Here is an 18,187-nt window from a genome sequence, read left to right as displayed (position 1 = left end):
AACACTTAGCACAGTTGCAGCATTCCCCCATGATCAGGTCATCAAAATTCAGATGCTTTGCAATTGACCCGTATTTATGATGGATGCAATGTCCTGGGTCATGTGATCACCTTTTGTGACTTTCTGACAAGCAAAGTCAAGGGAAAAACCAGATTCACTTAACAACTGTGTTACTAACTTAACAATTATAGTGATTCACCTAACAACTGTTGCAAGAAAGGTCATAAAATGGGGCAACTTGCTTAACAAATGTCTCACTCAGCAACAGAAATTTTGGGCTCAATTGTGGACATAAGTCAAGGGGTATTTGTATTACTTTTTACCAGGTCCACGCTGTTCCAACTTTGATTAAAAATTGCCAAATATTCAAATAAGTTTCTTTCCCTTCTTGTTTGAATTTTCTATGTCATGTTGAAAATGATCATAAGTATGGATTACAATAGCTGAGCGATTAAATTATTAAAAATGTTCAGCAATATACTCATATCTAAAGAACTTTTCCATGTTGGAAGTCTCATTCTTTTGACTGGAACTGGAAGGTAATATTGAAGTCCTTTTCTGAAAGAAGAAATTTTTTCTTCACAACTCTACAGAACACCAATGAATTGGAACACCTAACAAATACTAGTAGGAAGTATTTTATCAGAAGAACTGAGATGTTTTGAGAAGTTAGCATAATAATAGAATAAACTTAATAGAATAAAGCTTGGGTTAGGTTTTTGAAATAGGAGAGAAGGAAAGTTTGTTTCAACTGGTATAAACTCTAGCAAAGTTTATGCTTTTTCACTCAGGGACATTTTTATCAAGTGTATTTTGGAATCCAGTGTTAAAAATCATGTATTTGGCTACTAAATGTGACATAAAATGACTGGCCTCCATCCACATCAGATCTAATAAAACCAAAGTGAGAAAAGACCAACTTTAAAGTGAAAAAGGAAATTCTGCCATGATAGATATTTTTTACTCAGGTCAATAAAATAAATAAGACTATGAGTCCCGATTCACCCTTATTTACTTATTTTGCATGGGGTTCTTAATATATTTTAGTTTAAGATATTAAAATTGATTGAATAACCCTGAGTTCAAAGAAGTGTCAATGTAAATAAAGATATTATTATGAATGTGATGAATTTTAAGTAAGGGGCATCTGACAGGTAACAATGACAGTTTGGCCCTTAGAAGTCAGCAACAGGACCAATGTTGAAAATATCTATTAGAACTACAGCAGTTTTAATAGGCATCCACATGACTTTTAAATGGTTTGACTTGCCAGAATTGGAGAGGGTTGATCTTCAGCCACATGAGCATCCAAGCCAACTCCAGGAATTTTCAAATCTAACACAAGTGCAGGCAAAGATGCCAGATTAAATTCACCATCCACTTGGTCTGGTGTTGCTGCTGAAGCAGATGATGTTGGAATATACTCTTGATACAGCAGGTTGCGAAGTTTCTCATCCAAACTTTTTATTGTGTTGTCAGTGAAATCAACTCTTGGTGGCCCTTCACCATCTGATTCTACCATACAAGGTGGCTGAGGTGCAGTCATAGCCGAGCCAGTGGATACCACTGGCTGGGACTGGGTTGGCATATGCAATTGAGATACAGTTGTTGAGAGGTGAGGAGGACTTGAAAGTTGAGATGTTGCTGAAACTGGAAGTTCAGAGACTGCAGGCATGGGAGGTATCTGGTCTACAAAAGAATGTGGTATCTGGCCAAGCTGAGTATTATCTGACAAACTGGGGGTTTGGGTTGAAGACTGAAGTTTCGAAACAGGAGCATCAGCGATGACAGGGAAAGAATTTTCTGTTGTCTGCACAGGAGTAGACTGAAATGGTTTTGGCAGTCCAGCTGTGCTGTGTTCGTGTTCTATATTGGGAAAGCAAGTTTTCTCATCTTTCTTTTGTACTGTGTGCTGTGAGGTTTTTAGAGGGACCTTATCCTCAAAATGTTCTTCAGATGTAGCTGTAGTATGGGCAGGGGTGTCACACTGACTGGCTAAGACTGGTTGTGGCAAAGGGCATTCTAACTGACTTGTACTTTCAGCAATTTTTTCTAGTGTGGTTGAAGCTAACATTGGATGGACCTGTGAAAGGGAAGTTAATGAAGATTGTACAGAAACTTGTGTTAAAGAAGAAGGAGGAGTTCCTCTGGGACACTCATTGGAGCCAAGTTGATTAGAAATATGTTGATAAGCTAAGCTTGTTTGTTTTTCTGTCACTGCAGAGCTCTGTTGCTGATCATCCAACAGCTCCAGACCTATAAACAACAAAAGCAAAAGGATGTTTCTTAATTCGGAAAATGACTTCGTAAAATCTAAATACTTATACAAAGACTTCAACAAGCATTGAGCATTAGGCATTTTTCCAAAGAAATTAAGAAAGATGAAATATTTTCTCAGCTAAATTATTTTAGATCGAACAATTATACATGCTTAATTGCACTGAGTGTGACAGCTCATCCTAGTGATTTTTTCTAATACAACTCTACTGCACTATAATGGCTATTTACTATAATAACTGTCCCATTTTAACCAACTGGAAAATCAAAATTAATATCAAGGCATTCAGTGTACTACATAAAACTTTAAAAGTCATTTATGTGACAAGAACTTCAATTACATCTACACATCTAAAACAAAACTGATTCAGGGTAATGTCCATAAATGTGTACTATTTGCAGAAAGGTTATGACACTTATTTTCACAATGAAGTGATTCTGCCAACTATTTCAATCTTCATAGCTATTAAATAATTGAAAGAAATATTTTCTTCTAAAACAGCAGTTCTCAAAATGCAGTACCCAGACTGTTGCGAATATTTGATACCCTTCAAGGGGTCCAACAAGATAAAAATTAATTTCATAATAAACATGGATATTTTTGCCGTTTTTACTCTCATTCTATCATGAACATATAATTGACTTTTCTAGAATCTACATGCTATAGGATGACACTATCACTTTGATAACTAATGGAGTGTGGTTGTGTGTTCTTGTATTTTTTAAAAGTATTTTCTAAACTAGAAGGTTTGGGAGATAAATATGTGCATTTTCAGAATTAATTTTGTTCTCAGTACTTCTGTGTTTGTAACTAGCTATCTTCAATTAATTAATTTGTTTGTTTGTTTGTAGTCCATCTTGCTGCCCAATATTATTATGGTTGATCACACAATAAGCCAGATATTTAGACTGGATTTGACATTTTTGTCCATTTATCAAATCCTTCCCAAGGATCAGAGGGAGGTAGATGTTGTTGTTTAATAATGTTCATTGTTGCTGCATTGTTGCAGGATGTAAGCTGTTCCAAACAAAGTTGCCTTTTGCAATTGATTGATGATGGTTTGTCAGTGATGATGGTGTTCAAGTGATGCTCCAGATGTTTTAGAATTGCACACAAGACACCTATTACTATTGGAATTATTCAGGTATTCCTTTGTCATTTTGTCCCTCAGCTTTTCTTTCATCCATTCAGCATTTGATCTTAGCATGCTGATCTTATTTCCCAACCTGTTCTTCAATTTTGGTGGTGGACTGATCAATGCAAAAATATTTTAATGGAACTTTAAGTGGCAATACAATATTTTTTAAAGGTGCTCTGCTAGAACTTGCTGTAGAGTTGCATGGACCAGACAGGTGTTGATTTCTTTAGGTAGAATGGGAGCAACTTAAATTTTTTGTGCACCCACTTTTGCCCAACCCATAGTTTAATAACTATTTTTATGTGGAACTGCATTCATCCTGAATGCATACACCTTCATTTTGACAATATGACTCACACATAGTAGCTGTAGCCAAAAGTGTGGTGGTGTAATTGCAGCTGGCGCACCAGCTACAATCCTTTCTGAACCAGATTCACACTTCAGTTACATCCTGTTTTCACCCCTGCAGTATATTTCATGTGAAGATGCCCTTGAAACACTGTAAAGGTATGGAAGATGGCAGATAGATTGTAAACTTGGGGTCTCATTAGTTCAAACTTGTACACAGAGGATAATTTGTGCAATTGTGTTAATCTCTAAAATTCTAAAAATTCAAAATTTTATTATCTGAAGAACTGTCTCTCCCATTATGATTTGTGCAGAGTTTTCTGAAGAAGAAACCTTCTGAAGATGTCTCTCTTTCCAAGGCAATTAGCAGAGGTCCTTCATCTGCAAATGTCCCAAGAATTACATTTTATCCTTAGTCTTCTATAACATCTTTTTCGTGAGACTTTTAATTTTTGATTAGTTTCAACTTTGATTATAATATATAACTTTTTTGTACATTGCATACTAATCACTATTAGCCATACAGATAGTTCTTTATTTACAATGGCAGTTGAACCCAGAATTGTGTAAGCATCCACTTGAGAAGAAAAATGAAGCACGTATATATACTTGCATAAATTAATGAATGGGTTTGTACATATTTTTCCTTGTTTCCTTAAAAGTAGTTTGAAAATTATTTTTTAAAAATATCAAAACCTCACAGATACCTGGGGCTTCAGACTGCTTTGCACTTTGAGGTGCATGAGATGAGAATTCTGGTACTTCGTCAGCTTGATTTTCCACAACGGGACAAATGATAAACCAACGTTTCCCAGTATGCAGAACTAAAGACAGGAAACATTAAAATGATGAAACATTTGTACCAACAATTAGCCAAAGATCCCTTACTGCATACTGTATTGAATTACATTGCATAATGTAATATAATGTGATACTGTCAGTGTTCCAAGTAACGCACCCATTGAAATCAGAACTCCGAGGCAGGTAGATTCCTCAAAGAACATATTTATTGGATACATCATACAGCACAGCTAATGAAAAGCAACTCAAAAAGTTCCCACGGTTTTCACCTAATTAAAAGAGCAAAAGTTCCCCCTCCCAGATGTCACCAGTCACATTGTCCAATGAATATAGTTGGCAGGTTGCTTGGTCTCCTCCTTCAACAGCCATCTGTTAAGATGACCTTGGTTCCCACCGGAAAACTTTTTGTTGTGACAGTTAGTCGTCTATCTACTTCCCCTCTCCCTTTCCTTTCTCATGGCCGATGGCAACCATGAGGCAGATGGCTTCAGCCAGGTTTGCTTCAGAGTTGACAGATACCTCATTTAAAAATAATGTCTGTTAATAAAACAAATGAAGATTAATGACCAAAGTTCATTCTGGGAGATTAACACTTGAAGTCCAATATGTAAAGCTATTCATAGGCTTTGTTAAGTTTCACATTTTATTTTCTGCCAAGGCTCTTCTCACAGCAATTGGCCTAGAACAATGAAAAAGCATCTCTGAAGAAATGCAGTGTCACAGCAAATTAGTGTGTTCAGTGCAGTGACTATTGGCTGGCTGACTTTGACACAATCTTAAAATATGTCATTAGTATAATTAAGTATTAACTTACAGCAGTGTTTCTCAACCTCAACAATTTCTAAGATGTGTGAAATTTACTTCCTGTCTGGGAGAATTTGCGGAGTTGAAGCTCACACATCTTACAAGCTGTTAAGGTTGAGATATGCTGCCTTCATACAGATGCATATTCAAACAAACACTTTTACCATTCTGTTGGTAGACGGGTGTTCTTGCATGGGATTGGCGATTCTCCTATTTAAAATGAAAGAAGAATGTTACTAAAGGATGTCAAAGTATTGCCATTTGGAATCTGCTCAAATTCATCACCAAAAAACCCAAAATTCTAGCATAAAAATAATTAAATACTTCTTTGCATGCTAGCTAATGGGAGTAATGTGTTGGACCACAAGTCCCATCATTCCAATCCATCCCAAACAGGCATGGTTTATTTCGCTGTGGATGGTGGGAGTTGTAATCCATAACTTCTGGAGGACATAAGTAAGTTATGTTAAACATTTATTGTTTGAAAAGTTTATTGTTTGAAACATTTAGCAGTTGAAACATTAAATATTATATTTATTTTATTGTTTTTTTTTAAATACCTCATTGATTTCAAGCTTGTAGGTATCTTGCTGAGGGCTGACGCCTTGATCAGAACTTCGCTCCCCTTCAGTATCTTCACTAAGCATATCTTCTGCCTTGTCAATAATTTCTTTCAGTTGCTCAATAAATACCTCTTTCTCAGTTGGTAGTATAAATTCATTTTCAACCTATATGAATAGACAAAAAATATTTTTTTTAAACTTGAATCATGAAGGCGATTAAATTGCTTTGATTTTACTAGAGCCAATTAATTGAGACAACAGATTGTTACCAATAAATCAGAAGGCTATAATTGCACAGCAAGTGTTCCAAATAACAAATATTAAAAGCAGTGGTTCACTTATGGTTTGTTAAAGTAACAACTATTCTAAACTAATTCCCAGGGATGGGATTCTACCAGTTTGGCCCAGTTCTATAGAACCGGTGTCAGCTTCCAGAGAGCAGCTGACACTGACCCGGGTTTGCTGTGATGATCTTCAGGTCTTCTGTTTGGCCCCACCTACCCGCCCGGGTTCTAGGCTCTACTTTATTCCCTGGTTTTTCCTCCTAAGCTGCTTTGCATGGCACACCTGAGTGCCGCTCGTCAGCAGGAGAAGGTGAATGCTTGCCGGAGCTGGTAATTTGTAAATAGTGTGCAAAGCACGCACTCACCGAACTGGTTGTTATGCTGGTAGGATTCCACCCCTGCTAATTCCCCTTTGCATAGACTAACAGGAACGCTAGTCAGAAATTAATTTTACTTAAAAACAGTTAATTTCCAAAACACTGGAAATATTTTTGTAACTATACAAATAGTACTATCATGCAATTTATGAAACTGAAATGTCAATATTATTTTAATATTCTTAAACCAAGAAAAGATCCTACCATATATGTAGCAATTTCCTCTGGAGCATCACCATCTAAATCAAATTTAAAAGTGACCATTTTGTGATTGTGTGTTTCTAGTTGGCATTCCACCATCTTATCCCCTGTATTGCACACCTGTAAAAAGAGCCAATCATTGTATTTAATACCATAAAATTGATAGGTTAAAACTAGGGAAAGGAAGTAGTCTTACATTTAAAATGGTAAGCTTGGGCCTATTGGATTTTTCCTGGCGTGAACGAGCACGTGCTGATTTTTTGTGTTTCTTTGAAGGTTTTCCTTCTTGTTTCCCACCTCCACTTGTTCCTTCAAAACTGTCACTCATCTCTTTTCCAGAAGCAACATCAGGACTCCTATAACTTTTGTGGTAAGATGACAAAGCAGGAATTAAAAAAAGACAAAACATTATTAGCATACAGACCTACTTTAAAAGCCCACAAAGAACACTAATTTATCAGACATTTATCAGCAAAGATTGACCTTATCCAACATCATAATGATGCTAGATAAAAGAGAGGTTTTTAAATAATTATATAATTTATACAATTTTACTACATACATGCAAGAATCTGGGAATAATGGCTTTTATAAAGTAACTTAAGTAAAGTAACTTAAACTAAAGTAAAATGTAACGGGCACAAATTTAATCAAACTTCTATTGAAACCACTAATGTTAACAATTTTAAAAAAACTGATTCAGTTTCTCCAGCATTCTAGATCTGTAGAAAAGGAAATAATAATTTCCTTTGAAATCATTATATGAAATATCTCTGGTACCTTCCATAAAAGTGTTCTAAAGAAATAAGTGGAGGAGTGGTGGCCTTTGTTCTTTGAAGGAAGTACTATGCAAAATATAGTTTCAATGTTCTTAAAGAGTTGGCCCCAGTCTCTGTTTAAACTACTTGTTTCATCAATGGGAAGTTCTTCTTTAAACTGAAATGTTTCTCCTAAAGTTCCCACCAAGTTTCGTCCATGCAGCTGTCTCTAGAATCCTTCATGGAGAGAAAGCCTTTTCCTTCCACAAGAGATTTTTGATTTAGCTGAGAAATTCAACTAATTGAATGGGGAAACACATGTTTATAGATTCTTCCTTTCTGCTATAGATCTCTGTGTCTCAAAACATTTTTTTAGAAATGGTGTTGAGATTTTGTAGAAGGCTTTCAGGCTGTCTGAAAAACAGCTTCCTTACTATTTCTTATTTCCCATGCAAAAAGGGATGTGCAGCCACGAAGGATGATAATTATGCAGCAGTACATACTATGTTTAATTTGAAGGAGAAATGACAGTATTCAGTCTTATAGTCAGATACTGCATATCCATCAGTTTAATTTTATGTATCCATCAGGAGAAGAGGAAAAAGAGAGGTGATTCTTGAAAGCAGAAGGGACAATAACATCTATTATGATGTTTGTTCTCAAACTATTAACTGTTGATGAAGTAAGGCCAAGAACAACAACGAAGGTTCATTTAGACCTATAATTATTGAAAAGATTGACCTAAACAAAAAAGAAGACCATCAGTAAAATTTATTGACTTGATTGCAATAACAGTGATGGATATATTAAACTATATTGAAAGACCTGAAGAATTCAACATAATAACTAAATTAGTAGACCAGCAAAATACTGTGGACATAATATATTTAGATTTCAGCAAGGCCACAACCTACTTCTTAGTAAGCTAGAAAAAAGTGGAATAGATAGCATCACCACTAGATGGATTCATAACTGGCTGACGAACTGTACTCAATGAATAGTCCTTAATGGGTCTAAGTCTACATGGAAGGAAGTAAGCAGTGCTCCAAGGTTCTGTCTTAGGCCCAGTACTTTTCAATATTTTCATTAATGACTTAGATGAGGGAATAGAAGGGGAACTTACCAAATTTGCAGATGATACTAAGCTGGCAGGAATAGCTAACAGCCAAGAAGATAAACTCAAGATCCAGATAGATCTTGACAGACTAGAACCCTGGGCCATATCTAACAAAATGAAATTCAATGTAGAGAAATGTAAAGTCCTACACTTAGGCAAGAAAAACCAAAAGTACATATATAGACTGGGTGAAACCAGACTTAACAGCAGTAACTGTGAGAGGGATCTTGGAGTCTTGGTGGACAACCAGCTAAATATGATCCAGCAGAGTGCAGCAGCAGTCAAAAAAGCCAATGCAATCCTAAATTGCATTAACAGAGAGATACAATCAAGATCAAATGAGGTACTAATACCACTCTATAAAACCTTAGTAAGAACACACTTAGAGTACTGCATCCAGTTTTGGTCAACATACTATAAAAAAGATGTTGAAACTCTAGAAAAAGTACAGAGAAGAGCAACCAGGATGATTAGGGGACTGGAGACTAAAACATATGAAGAACGGTTACAGAAACTGGGCATGTCTAGTCTAGTGAAGAGAAGGACCAGGGGCGACATGATAACAGTATTCCAATATTGAGGGGCTGCCACAGAGAGGAAGGGGTCAAGCTATTTTCTAAAGTGGCCATCAACAACCAAAGACAGACAGTGGGATGAGCAGGCAGGCAGGTTGCAGCCACCCAGCACTTCCAATGAGCCAGATCAAACAAGATAGGTTCAAGATCCAGATGGATCTTGATAGACTTGAACACTGGGCTGTATCTAACAAAATGAAATTCAATTTAGAGAAAAGTAAAGTCCTACACTTAGGCAAGAAAAACCAAAAGTACACATATAGACTGGGTGAAACCAGGCTCAATAGCTAACTTGAGAGGAATAGCAATTTAAACTAAACCAGCTAAATTAAATACAGTTCATCAGTCTGGAACCACACTACGTATCTGATATTAGCACAATTGAGAAAGTCCGAAATATTTCACAAGAAGAGTTCTCACTCTCTCTAGAATACCTTATGCCACCAGACTTGAAATTCTAGAACAGAAACCTGAATTACGCGTTGTCTGACTTAGCATGGTATATAAAATCATACATTGCAATGTCCTACCTGTCAATGAATACTTACTTCAACCATAACAACACAGAGCACAAAGATACAAACTCAAGTAAACCGACCAATTGATTGAGGGATCTTGGAGTCTTAGTGGACAACCAGCTAAATAAGAGCCTGTAGGGCAGTGTGCAGCAGTTTCTCTTATTCTTTTATTTTTCTTATATGTACCCATTTCGTGTATTCACAACTATGTATACATTTATACTTATTATCTTGTAAACAATTGGCAAATCAAATAAAAAATAAATAAATAAATAAATGCAATCCTAAGTTGCATTAAAAGAGGATACAATCAAGATCAAGGGAGGTACCAATACCACTCTATAAAACCTTAGTAAGACCATACCCAGTTTTGTTCACTACATTATAAAAAAGATGTTGAGACTCTAGAAAAAGTACAAAGAAGAACAACCAGGATGATTAGGGGTCTAGAGACTAAATCATATGAAGAATGGTTATAGGAACTGGGCATGGCTAGTCTAGTGAAGAGGGGAGCCATGATAGCAGTCTTCCAATATTTGAGGGGCTGCCAGAAAGAGGAAGGGGTCAAGCTATTTTCTAAAGCGTATGTAGGCCAGACAAGGAATAATGGATGGAAACTGGAGAAGGAGAGATTTAACCTGGAAATAAGGAGAAACTTTCTGACAGTGAGAACAATCAACCAATGGAACAGCTTGTCCTTGGAAGTTGTGAGAGCGTCATCACTTGAGACTTTCACGAACAGATTGGACTGCCATTTGTCAGAAATGGTGTAGGGTCTCCCGCTTGGATGGGGGGTTGGACTAAATGACCTATAAGGTCCCTTCCAACTCTGATTATCTGTTATGTGTTATTACTTGGGGACCTGGGTAAACAGATTCTGGGGGGGGGGGGAAACCCATATCCATGTGGCTCTAAAGTTAACACCAACTTGATAGCACTTCATCATCACCATCACGAGCTTAGACAAAAAGAGATATAATTGCCATCACAAAATGAGTATGCATTTTAGAAATTACTCAAGATTGTTTACTCTTTTACTAGATATTGATGTAATTTTGCAAGTGGTTTGAGAACTTTATGCCAGGTTATAGACAAATAGAAAAAGTACCTTTCACAGCTCTGTGACAGTGACTGCTGCTTCTCCAGTACTGCTTGCTCCTACATTATAAAGAAGAAATAATTATTTAATCTAAATTTGTTACATTTTGAAGATTGATATCAGTGTATAGTCATTTTCACTTTATCAACAGAGCCATTTTGAGCATTTGAACAGTTTAGAATTAAGTATTGGGCAGGTTTATGCCAACAGTCCAAATTATCTTTTGGAGCAGAATTTCTCTGAGCAAATTACTAGATACATTGACCCTGAGGCTGTTAGAGACTAGATACATTGACCCTGAGGCTGTTAGAGACTAGATACATTGACCCTGAGGCAATAAGAATTATCATGTACTGCCCCGGTACAAAATGTTAGCTGGCAATATCAGGAGAATCAGGTTTTAGCTAAAATCTAACAAAATTTCAGCCCTCTTCATAGGTATAAATGTCCATATACTTTCTTTTTCTTCCTAGCATTTTCCTGCAAGTGCGGGGACCACTTTTCTTTTGATCAATTGAGTGTTGATTCATTGGTTCCAACAGGAATTGTCCAACCAGCTTGTTGGTCAAGCCTGAGTGACTGGCCCAAAGTCACCCAGCCACCTTTCATGCCTAAGTCAGGAGTAAAACTCAGTCTCCTGATTTCTAGCTTGGTGCCTTACCCACTAGACCAGGGATGTCAAACTCGCATTGTCATGGCAGTGTCCCATGACGTATCAGGACTTTATTCCCCTCCGCTAAACCGGGCATGGGCATGGCCAGCGTGACACACATCTGGCCTGTGGGCCGCGAGTTTGATAGCCCTGCACTAGACAAAACTGGTTCTCATGAGTGTCCATATACTGCAGTGCATGTATTATTGCTATCTGGGAAAACTGAACTCTTTTAAGTAAACAAAAGTTAAGGGCAAGAAAAGATGTGGAAAGACAACAAATACAGGAATAAAAAAATTAAGTGATTTCAAAGTACTCAAATTTGGAGATAGTGAAATAAACAGAAAATAAAGTGAGTTTTGGAGGATGTACCCATGAAATTGAAATACAGCTCTTTTAACTTAATGATTTTTGTTATAGTTAGTAGCACTTGAGAATACATACCACCTCTTGAGGAGGTTCTGAAACTGGACCTGTGGTTGGAACCTGCTGGCCAGGAAGCTGGTGACTGTCTGACTGAGATTGTGGGTAAGCAGAGCATTGAAGGGGCAGTCCATGATCTGCCAACATTGCTGAATTAGTTGTGCCAAGATTGCTTTGTGAAAGTCCATCTGAAGCAATACGGGGTAGCATTGCTTCAGGCTGCAATTGCAATGGTGGTGATATAATGGCAGACGCCTGCACTGGCAATGCAGGTATATGGGTTCCAATATCCACAGCATACTGAGGATGTCCAATAATCTGTTCCAAAAAATCAAATGTGTACTTAATCTAAATTCTGTTAAAGACTCACTAGCTAAATCAACATTATTAAAAATAGGTCCTTGTTATACTGCAATGAAATGGATGGATGGATGGATGGATGGAAGGAAGGTTTCATGGAAGTGTGAAATGCAAGCAACTGGAATTTGGTCACCACAACAACTATTGATTATTAGGATCTGATTTTTTTTACCTCATTGGTGCAAGTTAATATCTTATAATGAACACGTACAAAACTGAATTGGCACATCAAGTTTATAGACATTTACAGCTACAATATGAAGTAGCAACTATGAACCAAATACATTAATGTATATTTAAATATATACCTAAATATCCATTAGGGTAAATTGAATTGAAGTAACTACTAGTTAGAGAATATAAATAATTCATATAAAAGTATTATCCAAGAAGATTGCCTGTCCAAGAGTGTCCAAGTTAAGTATAGCTTCATTTCAAGCTGTTATTTCAGTAAATTGAGGCAATATTTAAATCAAACTGAGTAAATGTGGATTGTAGGCTTTTTATGCAACTGATTTTGTCATATCCAAGAAGTAATAATATCATTCATATTTTCCCAGAATGCTGTGAACTCTTTAAGAAGTCTGCCCCTTGGATTTGGGCTTTTATACAAAGTGATAGCTATTTGAGGGCACTTCAAATGTTTACTTGAGACCAAACAGAGCAATCCAATGCCATCCATTTCATAATTATGACCGTGATTATGTCATGGTATTACCTGTATAATTAAACTTCAAATTAAACTAATCTTTCAGGCTTAATTAGTTTTTTGCATATGTTTAGCATATGTCAATAATTGCCATAAAGATTATATATACCAAAGCATCTATAAGGTTACATTTTTATAAAAATGATAAATGAGATTTCTTTCATTTATCTCTATCATTATGGGGATTTTTATTCTTGCTCAATCTATAGTTATTAAATCAAGCTTTACCTGAAGAGGAAACTGAAGAATAGATGGGATATAGAAACAAATAGCGAAGGCAACAGCAGCAAAAGAAATCATAGAAGAAAAAGATTTTTTAGTACTATATAAATTATTATTTTTCATATATTATATGTTAGCCAGTTCTAGTTGCAGTGGGATATAAATTTTATATATAAATGACACATTTTGCTAGAAAGAAGTTCCCCGAGGATGGGCTCGGAAGACTAAACCGCTGGTCCCAGTGACTGAGCCAGATTAGATCCTGCAATATAAATGTCTTTCTTTCTTTCTTTCTTTCTTTCTTTCTTTCTTTCTTTCTTTCTTTCTTTCTTTCTTTCTTTCTTTCTTTTTTTCTTTCTTTCTTTCTTTCTTTCTTTCTTTCTTTCTTTCTTTCTTTCTTTCTTTCTTTCTTTCTTTCTTTCTTTCTTTCTTCCTCTCTCTCTCTCTCTCTTTTATATCTGTCTGTCTGCCTGCCTGCCTGCCTGCCTATCTATCTCAATTTATCAGTTGTTATACCATATAGAGAAAATATGACAAACATTTAACGACTTGAATCATTTTACATGATATCAGCAAATTTCCATGATTTTTGTTGGGTGTGAAATGAACATTTACAGTAATAGGAACCAATGACATAAGTGAAATGGAGACAGCTTGAATGTCCTTATTTTTCATCTTTTGGAGCAAGGTATAAAGTATATGTATAGATTTTCAATAATGCCTCCAGATCCCATTTGATAACAAAACACAGTCTGAATCAAAACTGATATATGACATCAGTGAAAGATATCTCAAATATTTAAAGAAACACATTGGATGGTACAATTAACATTGAAGTGAATCAGAATAAATATTATTGATTCATTAGAGGTTAGACTATGACCAGGTGAATACAAATTCTTCCCAAACAATTTTTATGTACCAAATTATGTGGCTGAAAACATTAGATGTAGTACAGTAAAGTTGGACGTACAGAACAATAGTTTGAGATGGAATGTTGTGCTCTTAAGGTGGTAGATGATAAATGATAAAATGCTATGATTTCTTATAACATTCCTGTTTAAAATAAATCTTCAATCTTTTTATAAACTATTTTCTTCTCCATCCATGCTTGTCTCATGTTGCATTACATTACCTAATAATCTTTTATATTTAAAATTAGAAGCTTCTATTCTCCTGAACTTGAAAAAAATGTACACACTTACACACACAATCTATATACCTGCGGTATATAGATATATATGTATCTTCAGCCATTGTTTAAATTTTAATTGCGATAAGAAGGTATTTCTTACCATTAAATGTTTTTAAATTGTTCTAAAATTCTTCTTTGTAAAATAAATGCCTACTTTTAAAGAAACCGGCATGCACTTAAATTACGCTATTCTACTAATTTACTTATAAGAGATTTACTTTCATTAAGAATTTATTATCATTTTATACTCTGACTGCAGTGACATATTGGAAAACACTAACTGTATCTGGAAATTAAAAGTGTTCTTCATTTCTGAGAAGAAATAATGTCACCTCCTGGGACAGAAGTTTTCACTTTAGGCCCCTTAAGCATTCTTTGACATTTCCTTTTCAAGCTGTCCTTCATATTTAGTGTTTCACTGTTCTAATCAATTCACTGGATTATCTTATCTTGATGGACATTAATCTCCCAAATTTCTTTTAAAATTTGAACTATCTACAAGAGAACTTGGAGAGCTTGGAGAACTACTACTATGATCTAAACCCATGGAAATCCAATGTCAAATAGATTACCTGATTACCAGCCCCAGAAGCAGACATAGCCTGTTCTGAAGGATGAATTATGCTTGGCTGGAGTGACTGTGGAAGTGAAGACAGCATCTGTTGCTGCTGTTGTGAAACTGCTTGCATATTCTGAGTGTGGAGGGGAGAAGACATAGCTTCGTTTTGTATTATCTGCTGGAGGGTAGCCTGGTACATTTGTTGTTGGGAGAGCTGGGCTGCCGCATGATGTGTTGGTAAAGCTGACACTCCCGGTAGAGGCATAGAAATTAATGGTACTGTAGCATCTGGCATATTTGGCACAATTGTTTGGCAGGGTAAGACCAAGGAAGCCACAGTAGTATGAGGAAGGTTGACTGCTTGCATGGGGAGGGCAGGGGAATTGGATGACAGTGGCAGAGCTGAGTTCACAGGAAGGCTTGGTATTATCACAGCTGAAGGAAAATATTGAGAAGGAGCAGGGACGGGGGTCATATTTGCAGCAGGTATATCAGACAGGTTTGAAGGATGAGTGTCAAGTCCTACCAGAGGGGTGACTGCAGGAATGATGGGGAACTGAGGAATCTGGAAAAAAATATAATATTATACAATATAAATTGCGAGAGAATTCCCAGATGACATTAAATCAATTCATTTGTTTTATATTAATAAAATGATTCCTCCTTTTAAAGCAAACCAGAGTATTTAGAGTTGGGTGGTGCCTAAATTGTAAATTCCATCAATACAATGAAAAATGGTTCCCATTCATTTTTTCATGAATGTAAATTGTCCCAGAACAAGTGCAGGATAGGCTTTCAAAGCAACTGCATGTTAACGGACCAATCCAAAATTAATACAAAGGAAATAAATAAAGCATGCAGCAACCTATCAATAATCACTCATTGCATGTCTAGAAACATTTTAGGCAAATATCTGGCATGCACTAATAGTATTTGATTTCACTTCAGTAGAGTATTATGTTGCTCTCTCAACTAATAAGCTACCCATGCATAAGCATAAACACTTCATCTGCACTAAAACTGCTATAGTTTCAAAGTTTCTATTAATTAATTATACATATATTGCATGCAACCTAGTATCTTCCTCCTAAATTGAACTCATGTGATGATTTTGAATGATGTGTTGCTGGACTATAAATGTTAAAATTCAGCAATATTCAGAATGCAGATTAATTTGTGCATTAGAATTAATGCAAAAAATTCTCCATTGCAGAGAATATGATCAGAGGTGGGATTCTACCGATCCAGTAAAAGTTGCATCTGGTTCGCCGAATTGGAATTTGAACTGACTGGATGGCCCTGCCCACCCCACCCAGGAGTCTCTACACAGCCCATTTTTGATGCAGGTAAGTGCAGGGTCCGCGTGGAGGCTCTGGGAGGGGGGGAAATGGGCCTTCCGGAAATCTGGAAACGGGGCTGTTTCCGGCTTCCGGAAGGCCTTCAGAACCCGGGGGAGGCTGTTTTCACCCTGCCAGAGGCCTGAAGAAAGCCTCCGGACCCTTGGGAACGTGAAAAACTGTCCTACTATACAGGAAGTTATGAAATGGGCCTGTTTCCAGCTTCTAGAGCAGGGGTGGGCAAACTTTTTGGCTCGGGGGCCGCATTGACTTTTAAAATTTGACAGACGGGCCGGGTCAGCACAAGATTTTTTGGGAATCGCCCCCCCCACCCTTCCCCCTCTTCTCCTCCTTCCCCTCCCCTCGGAGGCCCCCTTCCTCAGCGGGAAGACGCTCCAGCCTGCAAACTTTGCCTTTGCAAAGTTTAAGCCTGAAACCCGGAAACCCAAGCAACTTCCCAGCAACTTTCGGCTTCGTTTTAACTCGCGGGCACTCGCGCCTGGCAGAGGGAAGCCCGGAGCCTCCTCCAAGCAGCCTGCCCGCCCGCCCACCGGGCTTCCCTTCCACCACGCGGCTCGGGGCCAGGTGCGGCGCCCACGAGTTAAAAGGAAGCCGAAAGTTGCTGGGAAGTTGCTCGGGTGCTGGGAGCAGGCTTTTAAAGTGCCGCCCGAGCAAAGTTTAAGCCTGGAAGCCCGGAAATCCGAGCAACTTCCCAGCAACTTTCGGCTTCGTTTTAACTCGCGGGCGCTCGCACCTCGCCCGAGCCGCACGGCGGAGGGGAAGCCGGGAGCGCCGCCGGTCGCTTCCTCCAAGCAGCCCGCCTGCCCGCCCGCCCGCCCACCGGGCTTCCCCGCTGCGCGGCTCAGGGCCAGGCGCGAGTGCCCGCGAGTTAAAACGAGCGGAAAGTTGCTGGGAAGTTGCTCGGGTGCTGGGAGCAGGCTTTTAAGGTGCCGCCCAAGCAGGACCGCCGAGCTGGGAAACAGGGCACCAAGGCAGGGCAAGGCTCCACCAGCAGCGGCCTAGTTTTAGGTGGCTCCAAGCAGCCCGCCCGCCCGCCGGTTGGAACCCTTCCCGCTCCTCGGCGGGAAGACGCTCCAGCCTGCAAGCTTTGCCTTTGCAAAGTTTAAGCCTGGAAGCTCCGGAAAAAAAGGGGATCGGCGGGAACTCACCTTCGGAGAGGTTGCACTCGAAGGTGATTTGAACTCCCAGCCGAGGCCTTTGCAAATTTCTTTTCTTTCCTACCCCTAGATCGCTCCGCACTGTTTTGCAGCTTTGGGGGCCACGCGGCACAGGGCAACACGCCACGCCCAGCGATATTTTTCAGGGGCGGGCCGGATTGGACAGACCAATGGCAGCGATTTTTTTCAGGGGCGGGCCGCATTGGACAGACCAACGGGCCAGATGTGGCCTGCGGGCCGTAGTTTGCCCACTCCTGTTCTAGAGGGTCTCCAGAGCCCGGGGAGGCCATTTTCGCCCTCCCACAGGCTTGAGGGAAGCCTCTGGACCCTTGGGAAGGTGAAAAGCGGCCATGCCCACCCAGCAACTGGGCAGCAAATTGGTTGCTGGGATTTTTGAATTCCACCACTGGATATGATGCTGCAGGAAGTAAGTATGCCTAGGGTCAAGAGTGGGTAAGAACAACTTATTATGTCTATAAGAACAATACAGAGAATATATGAGCTTAGCAAGCATAACAAATGAAATTCAGGCTGGGAGGAGCATATTAAAAATGATAAATTGGAATACATTATCAGTAAAAACAAGCATTTAAGAAATTCCAATTATTTAAAGTAGGATAGCAGCTGTAAGTGTATATAAATGATGCTATTCACAATACAAATAAGTAAGCATAACAATGTTCAACATTAT

At 38.2% G+C, this 18,187-nt stretch overlaps 1 protein-coding gene across 11 annotated transcripts in view; it reads right to left on the bottom strand.

The window, feature by feature from the left end:
- The window catches only part of WNK2 (WNK lysine deficient protein kinase 2), a 108,568-nt gene that overhangs the window by 30,561 nt on the left and 59,820 nt on the right, over positions 1-18,187 (bottom strand). For 8 of the 11 annotated variants that reach the window (XM_087954798.1, XM_087954799.1, XM_087954793.1 and 5 more), the window contains exons 12-21: positions 14,995-15,546; positions 13,234-13,245; positions 11,958-12,254; positions 10,871-10,920; positions 6,991-7,156; positions 6,798-6,914; positions 5,930-6,097; positions 5,534-5,579; positions 4,472-4,588; positions 1,267-2,256 (exon numbers count right to left, since the gene is read on the bottom strand). In XM_087954798.1, coding sequence (XP_087810924.1) covers positions 1,267-2,256; positions 4,472-4,588; positions 5,534-5,579; positions 5,930-6,097; positions 6,798-6,914; positions 6,991-7,156; positions 10,871-10,920; positions 11,958-12,254; positions 13,234-13,245; positions 14,995-15,546 — 2,515 coding nt within the window. The remainder of the gene's footprint in view (positions 1-1,266; positions 2,257-4,471; positions 4,589-5,533; positions 5,580-5,929; positions 6,098-6,797; positions 6,915-6,990; positions 7,157-10,870; positions 10,921-11,957; positions 12,255-13,233; positions 13,246-14,994; positions 15,547-18,187) is intronic. The other 3 variants (XM_026677237.2, XM_087954800.1, XM_087954801.1) reach the window with 2 other exon arrangements.

Source organism: Notechis scutatus, chromosome 2 (genome assembly GCF_049901735.1).
Source record: "Notechis scutatus isolate UNSWTSFEM ecotype Mainland chromosome 2, rNotScu1.2, whole genome shotgun sequence".
NCBI lineage: Eukaryota > Metazoa > Chordata > Lepidosauria > Squamata > Elapidae > Notechis > Notechis scutatus.
Note: the sequence above shows the minus strand (reverse complement) of the source record. Positions and strands in the feature narration are given on the sequence as shown.